The sequence below is a fragment of the Rana temporaria genome, chromosome 5, assembly GCF_905171775.1.
Source record: "Rana temporaria chromosome 5, aRanTem1.1, whole genome shotgun sequence".
Classification (NCBI taxonomy): domain Eukaryota; kingdom Metazoa; phylum Chordata; class Amphibia; order Anura; family Ranidae; genus Rana; species Rana temporaria.
In genome coordinates, this window is record NC_053493.1 from 258,432,251 (window position 1) to 258,447,088 (window position 14,838).

Below are 14,838 nucleotides of genomic sequence, written 5' to 3' on the forward strand. Positions count from 1 at the left end.
CTCTTGTTGACAAATTAAACAATTTATAAGTGCAAGTTACATTTATTAATTTATTTATGTTTAAAACATCAGGTACCTGTTTATTATATACATTGACAGCAATTCTCTTTCTGAGAACCAGCTCCATAGCAGCTGGGTGACTGAGTTGCACTGTCACCTTCACAATAAGATATATGCGCTCATTCTGTGGAGTAATCCTATTCAAGTGTAGTGAGTCATGGATTGCAGAGTCCCAGGAAGCAATGGCTGAAACCTGTCAATGATACAGAGAACATCGTATATTATTGTATTAGTGCGAAATATTAAATTAATAACTATAAGAATTCTGAATGTTAGTTTCTGGAGTTTTTAAACAGACACTAATTTGGGTAAGGAATTTTCCATGCCAATAACATTTAGAATCAGACATCCAAAAATGTTATTATTAACTATTTGTAAAAAAAAAATCAAAATTATATTGGAATATTAATTATTTTTTACACCTAAACAAACTACAAATATGCCAATATACCCTGAACTTAAAGCAGAACTCTGGACAAAGTTTGTCCATTTACACTGTAAAAATAAATGAATGCATACTTGTAAAATAATTAAATGAACACTAAAAAGCATATGCAATGTGTTGCCGCTTTTGCATTTATTTTTACAGTGCAAATGGGCAATTTATTTTTAAAGCTTATTAAATCACAGAACATTTCACTAAAACCAAACCTAAGGCCTCGTACACACGGGCAAACATGTCCGATGAAAACGGTCCGCGGACCGTTTTCATTGGACATGTCCGCTCGGAGATTTCGGTCTCATGGTTGTACACACCATCAAACCGAAATCCCCGCGGACAGACAGCGCGGTGACGTGGCGGTGACGTTGACGCCGCCACGTCACCAAACCAGGAAGTAAAATACTTCCACGCATGCGTCAAATCCATTCGACGCATGCGGGAGATTTCTGTCCGCTGGTTAGGTGTACTAACCAGCGGACATGTCGGACGGACGGGTTTCCAGCCGACAAGTTTTAAAGCATGCTTTAAAACTTTTGTCTGCTGGAAACCTGTCTGCTAGGCTGTACACACGGTCGGATCTGTCCGCTGAACCTGGTCTGCGGACCAGTTTCAGCAGACATGTTCGGTCGTGTGTACAGGGCCTAACTCTTAGGCCCCATACACACGATAGAATTTATCCGCGAATACGGTCCAGCGGACTGTTTCCGCGGATAAATCCTCTCGTGGATTTCGGCGGATTTTCATGCGATGGTGTGTACACACCATCGCATTGAAATCTGCGCCGAAATCCTCTGGCGATGACGTGTCGCGCCGTCACCGCGATTATGACGCGGCGACGTGCGCGACGCTGTCATATAAGGAATTCCACGCATGCGTCAAATCATTACGACGCATGCGGGGGATCCCTTCGGACGGATGGATTCGGTGAGTCTGTACAGACCAGCGGATCCATCCGTTGGGATGGACTCCAGCAGATGGATATGTTGTGCATGTCAGCAAATATCCGATCTGCTGGAATCCATCCCAGGGGAGATTTATCCGTGGAAAAAGATCCGCTGGCGTGTACACACCATAGGATCTATCCGCTGAAACCCATTTGCTGGGATTTATCTGCGGATGGATTCTATGGTGTGTACGGGACCTTAGGTTAGATAAGCTTCTTACAGTTTGCCTTGAAAGCCGCAGCAAATAAGATTGAGTGAACCTAATTTCCTGGATGAAGGACATCTAACATTATCTAGCTCTTTCCTACCCAGTCTGACTGGTATTAGCCCATTCCTTTCATTCATTGGACATCAGTCATTTGTTGTTCAATAGTTAATATTCCGTTTTCATAAAGTAATAGAATAATAATAAAGACAGAATGTACATATTATGCTTCATAGCACTAATCGATGTACAAAGTGTTAACAAAAAAGAGCAGAAACATTATTCCTTAAAAAAACGAGAGAGAGGGGAGAGAAAAAAAAAAAGGGGGAGAGGAGAGGACTTCAGTCATTTTAATCATTAAGGCTCATCATCCCATGTGGACTGTACCCAGGGAGGTCTTCAGGCAAATGCAGCCACCTAGAAATGCCCATGCCTCCAGACTGACATTTATGCATCTAGGCATTTTGATAGATGTGTTAACTCCTCCCTGCTTGCATCAGGGCTGAGGGTTCTTAAGAGGAATACTTATGGAAGGGTACTGTGATGTTTTTCTACTGCATCCCACCAGCAACTACCACCAGTGATTATCTACCTGCATTTTATAGATCTCTGGGTATAAAATAAGGCATTACATGAAAAGGGTAGGGATTTATGTAAACATTTCATTATCATGTCGATGAGGCAGAAGGAGTGGAAGCAGGGAAGGCAAAACATAAGCAGAATAAACTTCAGCTTTAAACATTTTATTATCATGGTAATATTAAGTCTTGAAATTTAAAACATGATAAGAATGTAAAATACAGAAATAGTAATACGTTTTTAATGCTGGTAACTATTTAGACGTTTTAAGGCCGCGTACACACGATAGGATAGCCAGAGGACAACGGTCTGAAGGACTGTTTTCATCAATCAAAACAGATCGTGTGGGGGCCCCATAGGTTATTTAACCTTCGGTTCAAAAAATAGGAACTTGCTTTAAATTTTAACCGATGGACGCCTAACCGATAGGTCAAAACCGATCGTTAGTATGCAAAAGCATCGGTTAAAAACCTACGCATGCTCAGAATCAAGTCGACGCATGCTTGGAAGCATTGAACTTTGTTTTTTTCAGCACGTCGTTGCGTTTTACGTCACCGCGCTCTGACACGATCGGTTAATTAACCGATGGTGTGTAGGCGCGACGGACCATCAGTCAGCTTCATCGGTTAACCGATGACAATGGTCCTTCGGACCGTTCTCATCGGATGGACTGATCGTGTGTACGAGGCTTAAGACTGTACTGGCAGAGAATTGTTGCAACATCAAAACGAGATCAGCACAGAATATATTTCTAATAACGAAGATGATATATTTAGATGGATGATGTTTAAATCTGTGGCTAGTGTCCAACAAGTGCGGCATCTCCCCACACTACACAGGCATTTAGTTACTAAATTAATAACCCCCTCCAGTGCACAAAACACATAGGAAATTACTTTAAAATGTACCTCTTCGTCACTGTGCTTGATGATTGGCAGGTAGTAAAACTGGCTCCCATGCTCCTTTGGTAATATAGAATTAACGCCTGCTGCATGTGAACCCACAAGCTGTTCATTGGCACTGAGATCATCAGCTATTGGAAAGTGAAAACAAAAGAATGCCTACTTAAAGTAATGAGATAATAGTGCAAAATGGCAAATAACCTGTGAATAGAAGTGTGTTTATAACCCTTTCACGACTAAGCCTATTTTTGACATTTGTTGCTTACAAATTAAAATCCATATTTTTTGCTAAAAAATTATTTGGAACCACCAAACATATAATTTTTTTTAGCAGAGAATCTGGAAAATAAAAGGGCGATTGTTGCAATATTTTATGTCACACGGTATTTGTGCAGATTTTGTCTATAATTTCTAGTAAACACAGTATAGGGTGTTCTACTAACTGGATCTGTAACACACGGTTAGGAATCTTTAACACCTCCCTGCAATAAATGTGCAGTTTTGGACATCTCCACAGCATGTGGATCAGGTCACCATGATCTCTCATGCATCTTGAGCAAGTTGGATCCTCCCTAACTCTCATTCTTATCAGTCTAGCCGGTGTATAATGGACGCGCAAAATCACATACAATTGGGATAACCTTTGGGCCACATTTAAATAACACAGTGGAACTGCCGCAAGAGCCTCGTCCCATTGGTCTTCCTCAAATGCTCCTATATCTCTTTCCCATCTGGAGATCACTGTAGCGGTATTGTCCGGGAGGGATTTGTTGAGCAACATAGAGTAGCTGCTGAAGATAAACCCCTTATACAAGGTCACCTCCCACATATGGTTCAAAATTGGTGTGGGACTCTGTGCCCACGAGTCAGTTCCCAGTTGGGCCCTAACCGCGTGTTGGAGTTGAAAATAATAAAATTGCATGGAGGCGGGGAGTGAAAATTCTATCTGAAGGGCATGAAAGGGGCATAGCCTGCCATTCCTAAATATTTGATTCATATGAGTAATCCCATAATATTTCCCTTTTGCTCCATATTGTAATTTCTTCATCTCCACGTACCGCCCCTTCCCCCAAATGGGGCTAAACCTGGTTTATCCCTCGACGTCTTGAACAGCCCTAACCTTGTTCCACACTTTCTGCATCGAATTATATGTGGGGTAAGTCTTATTAGATTTGGCAAACTGTAAAGCCTCCAGGCCCTCACCAATCTCTCCCCCAGTAGTAATCTGCAGAAGCTGCACAGTGGAGTCCGCCAAGTTCAATACAGGATCAGTATCTGGGCCTATAACTCTGGCTATGTGTTGTAGTTGCGATGCCAGATAGTAAAGCCATGGGTTTGGAAGAGCCAATACACCCGCCTCTTTGGGACGCTGCAACTGTTCCACTTTCACCCTGGCCATAGAGTTCTGCCAAATGAGAGACCGGAAGAGTGAGTTAACAATGCAAAACTGCTTCAATGGAACAACTATCGGAGAGTTGTGGAGAATGTAGAGGATCTGTGGCATCAAGATAATTGTGATCAAGTTTATCCTGCCTACTGGGGAAATTTTCAATCTTGACCACACCTTGACCAGGTCCTGACACCGGTTCAGCAACGGTGACTGGTTCAAGGCTAGATATTCCAGAGGATGTGGCGTAACCTGCACCCCATAATATCTAAACTCACAGGATACAGGAATGTACATTAGGGACCCTGCAAGTGGGTCTGGTATCTTTTCCAACAGCATAAGAGACAACTTGGTCCAGTTGATCACTAGGCCTGAATAGTGGCCAAACCACCGGATGACCCCCATGGCTTCTCTCAAGGAAGACAACGTGTCTCCCAGCAAGAGCATGGTGTCATCTGCATACAGCATCAGCTTTTCGTGAAATTCACCATACCTAAACCCCTGAATACCAGAGTTAGAGCGAATACAGGCCACCAAAGGCTCAATAGCAAGAGCAAACAAGAGCGGAGATAAAGGGCATCCCTGTCTCGTGCCACAAAATAGGCTAAAGTACGGAGATACTCTTCCTGACTCTCTGATTGCAGCCATCGGGGAACTATACAGTAACTGAACCCAAGCAATATATTCCTCTCCTATACCAAATTTGTGGTATAGATGGCCCATAGATAAGACCATTCTATACTATTAAAGGCCTTGTGGGCATCAAGTGACAGCAATGCCCTATCCCCCATAATATCTGACCTGGACTCCATATTGAGAAATAACCTGCATAGATTTATAGCAGTAGATTTCATAAAACCTGCCTGGTCAGAATGTATGATAGTGGATTTTACCTTGTTCAATCTGATGGCCAGCACCCTTGCAAGCATTTTCACATCTGTTTAGAGAAGGGATATCGGCCTGTAGGAACCTGGATCTAAGGGATCCTTCCCGGGATTTAGGAGCAAGACAATAATGGCCCTAATCATAGAGGTCAGGAGGCTTTTACATGTCTTTAAAGGTGAACGAACTACCTCTTTAAAGAGGATATTCAAATGCCCCCCCCCCCCCCCCCCAAAGAAAATGTAATTAAAGGTCTGCAGCTACAAATATTTTAATAAAAGGACACTTACCTGTTCAGGGATTCAGCGCTGTTCTCACCCAGACTGGTTCTTCACCAGCCTTTGGGTCCCCAGTGCCACCATGTTTACTGTGGAAGGCCGACTATGACTCCTTGTGGCTTCACAGCTGGCTTCCCACTGAACCTGCATGAGCCACACTGTTCTTTGTGAATGTTTTCGCAGCCTTCTGGGACCTGTGATGTGTCCCAGAAGGCTGCAGGCAAAGAGGGGGGAGGCCCTACTTTCAAAACTATCAAAAATTAGATACACACTCCCCCCTCCCGAAAAAAAGTACCCAAAAGTTAAAGAGGAGGGGGGAGGCGGAAAAGTGGAACTTGACCTTTTGGGTGAAGCTCCACTTTAATAATACAAAGCAAAGGGTTATATCAAGAGACTAGTGACAACCAATCAAGCTTTAGCTTTAAGTTATGTAAAACTGGAAGAGTTAATTTCCAGTTAAATACAGCAAAATTACAGAAACAACTGTATCAAAGTACCACCTCGGACGAAGAATCTTCTTACCATTAAGATCTAGAAAAAGGACAGGAATATGCGTCTCCATTCCAGCTGGAGGAGTCCTGAACAGACAAACAAATAAACCAGTCAATAAAAAGGTAAAAAGTAATGGAGTTTACAGATGAATTAGCAATGTAAATTTAACATGAATTACACATTGTGAGGTGATGGTCAGCGAAGGTGAGAGACACAAGAGTTTTAAAACTATAATGGTTTTGGGTGAGGTTTATTGTTTTTTAAATTAAATTACAAGTTCAACATTAGTCAGTTGTGTATGTAAGTTTAGTTTAGAGCTTTTGGGCTATGTAAACAACAGACTTTTTCAAGTATGTAAGAAAAATCTGGCAAACATGTGGAAAGGGTTCAAGAGCTCCAGATGTTGGCTTGAACTTATATATAAACTATGCATTACATATTTCATATTTACCTAGCAAAAAGGCAAAATAACATATTTTAGGTCCTTAGTAAAGAAATAGACAGATTCACATTTACTAAGCTATAGGACAAGAGTATGGATCCTAAAAAGAACTCACTGTTTTTGAAAATACGAATCTTTACCTTGGTGTGTCAGCTTTGTGAATGCCTGTTATATACTAACAACTATACATTCCCTTGTAATAGGTTAGTAGAATACTATTTTCACGCAGACAAGTAATATTTTTTATATTCTGCATATATTGGTGTATTTATATGTCTGTGGTGTATTTGATTGTTACTTTTAGAACACATATTTAGAGTAAAATGCATTACTTATTTTGTTGCCTGCATTTATAAAGCACAATTCAAGCAATGTCTGCACAATCCTACCCAAGGAGATTTATTTCGAATTAATAAGCATATATCAGGGATCTTCCACAGTATGTACTGATGTGTGCCTGCTGATCATATTTAACCCTCTGATGCTTGATGTGGACCTTACTTGTTTGAGTTGTGCTTTTGCAGTCACAACCAAAATAAACCACCAAGATAATTTATGACAAAGGGGACGTATGAATAAAAGGCAGAAAATAAGATTAAAAGCAGGCTATTTTCGTTATTCAAAAGTGGACAAAAAAAAAATACAGAACAATATAAAATCGGTCTGTCCCTATAACTATAAGGTCAAAACTTTTAAAAAAAGGTTGCTCATAAAAGCAAATGCTGTATATTTACCTTTTGCAGTGGCCCATGTCTTAATACGCTGCTCGATTTCCAATCTCTGGCTACTATAGGTATCCATCACTTCCAAGTGTGTCAAATACTTTTTCCCCAGTGCACAGGCGGGCAGTCAACACAAATGCAAAAGTTGGATATCTGTAGTTGTTGGAGATCATTAACAGATAGGAGTTTCAAGACACAGGCCACCTGAAAGGTAACAATACAGCATTTCCTTTGCCTTTACATTAGTTTTGACCCTATAGTGAAAGGGTTATGTCAACAATTGTAACTTACCAGTTTGCTGGAGCTCCTGGAATGTCACTTCCTGGTGCTGGTACAAGTACTGCATTCCTCTCTTCTGTAAGGCCCACCCACTGCTCAACCAGCCGTGCTTCCCGCTCAATATCATCTTCAGTTTTTTCTGTAAGAGTTCAAATAATGCAATGAAGAATCATATTCACTTTCTGGGGATTACTCACTTCGCCTAAGAAAATGTTTCATATTTCTTTGCTGATGTGTTTAATCACAGTGGAATATTGTGCTTATGAATATGAAAAACATCCAGTAGTAAATTGTAATTGTAGACAAACGTGGACAACACGAACCCACACACTTGCAAGCAAAATGCTTGAGCACATGAACTGTAGACAGGACTACTAAAACATTTGTATCATTAGATACCGTATATACTCGAGTATAAGCCGACCCGAATATAAGCCAAGGCACCTAATTTTACCAAAAAAAAACCTGGGAAAACGTATTGACTCGAGTATAAGCCTAGGGTGTCCATCTGCATGCCTCACTGTGCCTCACTGTGTCCATGTGCATGCCTCACTGTGTCCATGCCTCACTGTGCCCATGCCTTACTGTGCCCATGCCTCACTGTGCCCATGCCTCACTGTGCACATGACTAGACTGATGTTTAACATGGAAGTCTATGGAAGGGGTGCCCGGCTTTGAAAAATGGTCGTCCGGACAACAAACTTTGCACACTTGTAGAGGAAGAGTGGGGCTACATGTGTGCAAAGTTTGGGGTTATTCCCTTAAAAACCTTACAAGTACAGAAAAATATCATTAATCTGCCAGAAGTGCACTCAACCCCTAAGAGCAATTGTGGGCATTTTTTGTGGACTGAATGGTGGCAGCCCTGCCTGGTTATCCTTGGCTAAACTACTCAAACCCTTCCTCTCTCCAGGTCTCTACAACACATTTCTGTGGTCACATTTTGCTTTGGTCCAGGATAAGAATGGAGAGGGCTAAAGCCGCGTACACACGATCGGTCAAACCGATGAGAACGGTCTGATGGACCGTTTTCATCGGACCAAACCGATCGTGTGTGGGCCCCATCGGTTATTTATCCATAGGTAAAAAAAAAGCAATCTTGTTTTAAATTTAACCGATGGATACCTAACCGATGGAACAAAACCAATCGCTTGTAGCCACGTCCATCAGTTAAAAATCCAGGCATGCTCAGAATCAAGTCGAAGCATGCTTGGAAGCATTGAACGTCGTTTTTTTCAGCACGTCGTTGTGTTTTACGTCACCGCGTTCTGACACGATCGTTTTTTTTTACCGATGGTGTGTAGGCACGACTGACCATCAGTCAGCTTCATCGGTTAACCGATGAAAACGGTCCATCAGACCGTTCTCATCGGTTTGACCGATCGTGTGTACACGGCATTATAATTACACTTTCTGAGATAACACAGAAGTGTGCACAAGTACCATGACAGCTCAAAAATTCTGACATTAGGCAGATGGATGTAACAAAATGTATTCAATGGTTTATTTACCACATCAGAAAGGAAATATTCAGAATTTCATTGCTAGGCTTTACATACACATTAAATATGTTATCATCACATATGCTTTTCGGTATTTGCCCAAACAACATGCAATCACAAAAAAAAAGTGCAAAAGTGAGAAAAGGTACATTTTCAACACAGATACCTTGCTTGTTGATGATTTTCTGGATCTGTTCATCCAAGTATTCCTTGCGTTTAATTAATGCATCTGACCACCTTTCACGAACGCAGTTCAGGTCCTCCTCCTGTTTGTTAGAAAAAAATACATATGACAGATATTTCTCACTTGTTTTTATATTCATTATTGTATCATGTGAATTAAGCGATAATTAACAAATGATGCCATTAAACAGTTTTATGCTGCTTTTCTATGTAAATCGTTGATGGGAAAAACTTTTATAGACTACTGATATAAAAAGTGGAAAATATGACATAATCTGATATTATATTTGTAATTGCTATTTAAATTATTCACGTATAAATTTGATCTTGGACATCTTAGATTTTTTGTTTTGTGAGTAAACATAAAAAATACAACAAAAACTGTTTTAATGGCGAATGGCTAGAATGATATTTGCCTGATATACTCCTTAATAGTTTAGAAAAACTGATTAAAGCAATTCCACCATTAGTGTTCCAAACAGCTGCTTGTCAGACTGTCTGCAGATCCAGCAGTAAATATTTCACATCCATGCAAATTAAACCCCGTCATGCATCATGCCCTGCCTTTGTTGGTGTATGATGGGTGTGCGCAGGAAGCATTAACGCATAGTTATTAGTTATTGCATTTGTGAATTAGCTTAATATTGTTAGTCATAGGCTGTAGATGTGATCATGTGTAAATGTACAGCTCCTCTTTTATCACTACCAACTGCTACTCAAAAATAAAGCACGTTTGTAGCATTCAGGGACAACAGAGCTAAGTTTATAGGAGCCATTTTCTGAACAGGAGATAAAGCATCAACAGAAGCTGCACATTCAGTTCAGCCCTGCTCATATTTATCTTATACGGGGGCCCAAGAATTTATATATATTGTAATATGTATATGACAATAATACATAAGGGTTTAGGATTATCAGCAATAAAGCACAATTCACCAACACAGTTGCTATAACAGTAGGCCCCAAGATGCTAAATGGGGGTTTCTACTTGAACAAGTGGTTCGTGCTTTATGGTTTTCAGGGTCTTGCAATGGCTAAATTTTACTTTAACCACTTAACCCCCGGACCATATTGCTGGTCAAAGACCAGGCCACTTTTTGCGATTCGGCACTGCGTCGCTTTAACTGACAATTGCGCGGTCGTGCCACGTGGCTCCCAAACAAAATTGGCGTCCTTTTTTCCCCACAAATAGAGCTTTCTTTCGGTGGTATTTGATCACCTCTGCGGTTTTTAGTTGTTGCGCTATAAACAAAAATAGAGCGACAATTTTGAAAAAAATGAATATTTTTTACTTTTTGCTAAAATAAATATCCCCCAAAAATATATAAAAAAAACGATTTTTTTCCTCAGTTTAGGCCGATACGTATTCGTCTACATATTTGTCGTAAAAAAAAAAACATCGCAATAAGCGTTTATTGATTGGTTTGCGCAAAAGTTATAGCGTTTACAAAATAGGGAATAGTTTTATGACATTTTTCTTAATATTTTTATTTACTAGTAATGGCGGCGATCAGCGATTTTTATCGGTACTGTGACATTCTGGCGGACACTTCGGACACATTTTTGGGACCATTGGCATTTTTATAGCGATCAGTGCTATAAAAATGCATTGATTACTATAAAAATGCCACTGGCATGGAAGAGGGAAGGGGTTAAGTATGTTCCCTGGGTGTGTTCTAACTGAAGGGGGGGTTAACTGACTGATCGCTGTTCATACATTGTATGAACAGACAATTAGCCATTTCTCCCCCTGACAGGACCGGGCACGCGCGTCAGGGGCGAGCGGGGGGCGCGTGTGCGTGTCTCCGACGGCGTGCGCCCCTATTGGCTGCTTGGCGAGCTGACGTATAGCGACGTGATCTCGCCCAGCAGAGCCAACCTGCCGCCGTATAACTGTGGCAGCTGGTCGGCAAGCAGTTAAAGTGATTCTGAACCTGCAAGGTTTTTTACTGTAATGCATTCTATACATTAAGGTAAAAAAAAACTTCTCTGCTGCAGGAACCCCCCCAGCCCCCCTTATTCTTACCTGAGCCCAATCCAATCCAGCGATGTGCACGAGAGCAGCGGCTCTCACTGCTGTCTCTGTCCTCATTAGGTAGATTGCTCCCGCTGCTGTCAATCAAATGCTGTGACGAGGGAGCAGGTGCTGGGTAGAGTTGCCTGGTCTGTGTCGATAGGTGCAGACAGGGTGGCTCGGGAGTATGCCCACACAGGTTTACCCTCCATAGATAGGCACTTGCCAAAAGGGAGGGGGCCTAGAGCGCCAGCAGAGGACCTCAGAAAAGGAGGATCGGGCTGTTCTGTGCAAAACCATTGCACACAGCAGGTAAGTATACCATGTTTGTTATTTTAATGTAAAAAAACAAAAAACAAAGGTTTAATATTAGCTTAAGGGCTCATTCATACTACATCGGTTGAGCTGCACTGATCTGCACAAGTTAGCACATACTCAACACCAGGGCACATAGAAAACAACTGATTTGCTGCATTTTTTCACAGTGCAACTCACTTTATGTTACCGAACGCCACCGCACCACAGCTTTGCTACTGAAATGTCATCTACTTCTGTGCAGTGGACACCAGACCACACACATTTTAGCACATGGGCTGGTGTGAACAAGCCCTTAGCAATGCTGCACTTCTCAAATCGTTACTTAATTGTTATGGCCAAACTCATTGATAGTACAATGATGGTACCCATCAGCTTGCAGCCTAATACTGATCTTAATGTATGCGGACATGTCTGTACATAGCCTACAACATGTTTTGTGTCATAAGAAATCAATGCAAAAGGAAACAAATGCTCCTGCGCTCAAAAGTTTGCCGTTGGGTGATTTGGAAAAAGAAAGAAGAAAATCTTCTGTTTTGTGTAATAACGCAAAATTCTGTTAGACTGTGTTATATATAATGAGACTTATGTGAGCATTTTAGGCGATGGTTCAGTGATGGTAATAAGGTGTGTTTTTTTTAAGCTCCCCTTTCCCAGCTCCATAAGCTCCACCAAATTCCATTTCCCAAGCGCCACAAGTTCTCCTCCCCCTCTGTTTCACGTTGTGGTGCAGAGCAGAACAGAACTTTGTCCTAAGCCAAGGGATTGGAAGCAGTCACTGTAATAATACCTGGTAACTATCCATATCATCATCACCATCATCATCTTTCTGGTAGGAGAAAATACATGATGTAAACAGGACATGCATTGCTTTCATCACATCGTAACAAAGCAAAGAGCACTAGTATCATAACATGTTATGCACACAATACACCATAGAGAAAAGGGATCATTTATAGACATAAACATCAATTTACATCTGTGAGGCACAGTTGGAGGTCAAAAAGTCACATAAATATTAAATTATGTCCCAATGGGGAAATTGGTGTTACGTTTATTATAATCTACTTTATGGAGAATATTTCAATAAAATACTCAGAGTGCACATGCTCAAAGACTATGCACACTAAAATATTCTCATATTCTGATAAAGCAGTAAATGCGGTTTAAGACAAACTCCCACTACTCTAGCTGTAGGCATCGTTGAGAAATTCACCTATGTTGCCAACAGAGGCACTAAAATTACATATTTTCTTCCGTTATTTTCTATGGGAGCAGAAACTTTACAGCCTGTCAACTTTTTAATGGAAACAAACAACAGATACTAGTAAGATGTTAGATTAAAGTGGATGTAAACCCTCAAATATACCCAGTGAAGTGAACAGCCTCAGATGATACACAGAGATTAAACAAATCCCCCTAAATAAGTTTTACGTGTATATCTGCTGTCTTCATCTTTATATACTGTTTAGAAAGTGCATGTCCAGTTAGAATTTTCACTTCCTCATTCATCTGTAGGAGTGGATTATTGCTAGACACTGTGAAACAGCTGATTGGACGAAAGGCACACACCCCCTCCCCACACGTGCAAAGGTTGCCAGTGAATACCGTATTTATCGGGGTATTGCGTGCTTCGGCATATAGCGTGCACCCCTAATGTGGACCCAAAATTCCTGTAAAAAAAAAAAAAAACATTTTATACTTACAGTTTTGGTGTCCATCGGCGGCCTTGTCCGGTCCGGCGTCCGTCTGGGGCCTCGGTGGTGTCCTCCCGGCTTCTCCTGCGCTGTCTCCGAGTCGAATCCCCGCTTCCCGCGCTCAGTTTGAACGCCACCGCCGACATATACCAAGTGCAGTACACTCGGGTACATTCGGCCAGGCTCGGCTTCGCTCGTGGTCACGCTCTGTGACGTTTATGCGTGAGGACAAGCGAAGCCGAGCCTGGCCAAATGTACCCGAGCGTACTGCACTCGGTATATGTCGGCGGAGGCGTTCAAACTGAGCGCGGGAAGCGGGTATCGGCGTATATCGTGCACCCACAATTTTACCCTTATTTTAAGGGGAAAAAAGTGCGCGGTATACGCCGATAAATACGGTAGTTTAGCAGTCTGTTAATTTATTTATAGCAACCCCTCCTGACACACACTTCAGGCTCCCCTCTCAGAGAACTTGTCAAAAGTTATCAGGCTATTAACAGAGGAACGGAGCAGGACAAAGCTATGGGACTTAGTGCTTTGAAGAGTTCATACCCTGAAAGTAATCACTGTAGCAGCATTAAACAGACAAAAGATGACCCAAAGTGATCATTCAAAGAAAACATTAAATAATTTAATTATTAAAACTATTAAATTGTTTGTACTATAATCTGTCTGTATGTGGATCCCGGCCTGAATCCTAAGGACATGATACAAGCAGGGGCGTCCCTAGGGGGGGGCCAGAGGGGGCCCTGACCCCCCCCAACATCATGCTGTGCCCCACCATGTGCCCCCCCAAAAAAAAAATTTTATTTTTTTTTTGCAATTTTTGTATTTTGCTCCCCGAGAGGGAGAGCGTCCCCAGTCAGCTCTGCGGGATATTCATCCCCTTCCCTCTGCTCGCCATGACTGCATAATGCGAGCGCTCACACAACCAGATATTCTAGCCTGGACTGTGTTTAAGTGTGTGCACTGCAGACTGCAGTACACTGTAATCACTGAACTACATTATCTCCATCCCTTCTCTCTCCCCCCCCCCATCTGTCTCCCTCTCCCTCTCCTGTTCTTTCAAAACATTCACAATTTACTTTCACTTTCAGTTAGGCAGATAATATATGGTGCAAATTTCTTTCCTGCATCCACAGATTGCAGAAAAGAAACTTGCATGATTCCCCCATCAACAGACAGTGGTGACAAGGGAATATCCCTCCTGCCCAGCAATTATATTCTCCCGACAAACAGTGATTATCACTAGTGGCTATACAGCAACCACTAGTGATAATTATAAGAGAATCTGCTCATTAATGGTTCAAATCTCAGCCAGTTTCTGCTGAACCAGCTGAGATTTAAACTGTCTATGGCTGGTCTTAGCTCTTAGGCAGCCCATACATTGATTAACACTGTGGAGTGTCGGCTTCCTGGCGTGATCGGGCATGTGGGATTTCAAACACACCCGAGCCCATCTCTATTGGTTGTAGACAGTTGAGCTCCCTGCAGGTTGCTTAGCAGCAGTGGA

The 14,838-nt window shown here is 41.7% G+C and overlaps 1 protein-coding gene across 4 annotated transcripts in view; it reads right to left on the bottom strand.

The window, feature by feature from the left end:
- Nucleotides 1-14,838, bottom strand: part of KIF13A (kinesin family member 13A) — a 301,242-nt gene that overhangs the window by 24,240 nt on the left and 262,164 nt on the right. For 2 of the 4 annotated variants that reach the window (XM_040353770.1, XM_040353768.1), the window contains exons 26-31: nucleotides 12,419-12,457; nucleotides 9,283-9,382; nucleotides 7,627-7,753; nucleotides 6,202-6,257; nucleotides 3,139-3,263; nucleotides 77-253 (exon numbers count right to left, since the gene is read on the bottom strand). In XM_040353770.1, coding sequence (XP_040209704.1) covers nucleotides 77-253; nucleotides 3,139-3,263; nucleotides 6,202-6,257; nucleotides 7,627-7,753; nucleotides 9,283-9,382; nucleotides 12,419-12,457 — 624 coding nt within the window. The remainder of the gene's footprint in view (nucleotides 1-76; nucleotides 254-3,138; nucleotides 3,264-6,201; nucleotides 6,258-7,626; nucleotides 7,754-9,282; nucleotides 9,383-12,418; nucleotides 12,458-14,838) is intronic. The other 2 variants (XM_040353771.1, XM_040353769.1) reach the window with 1 other exon arrangement.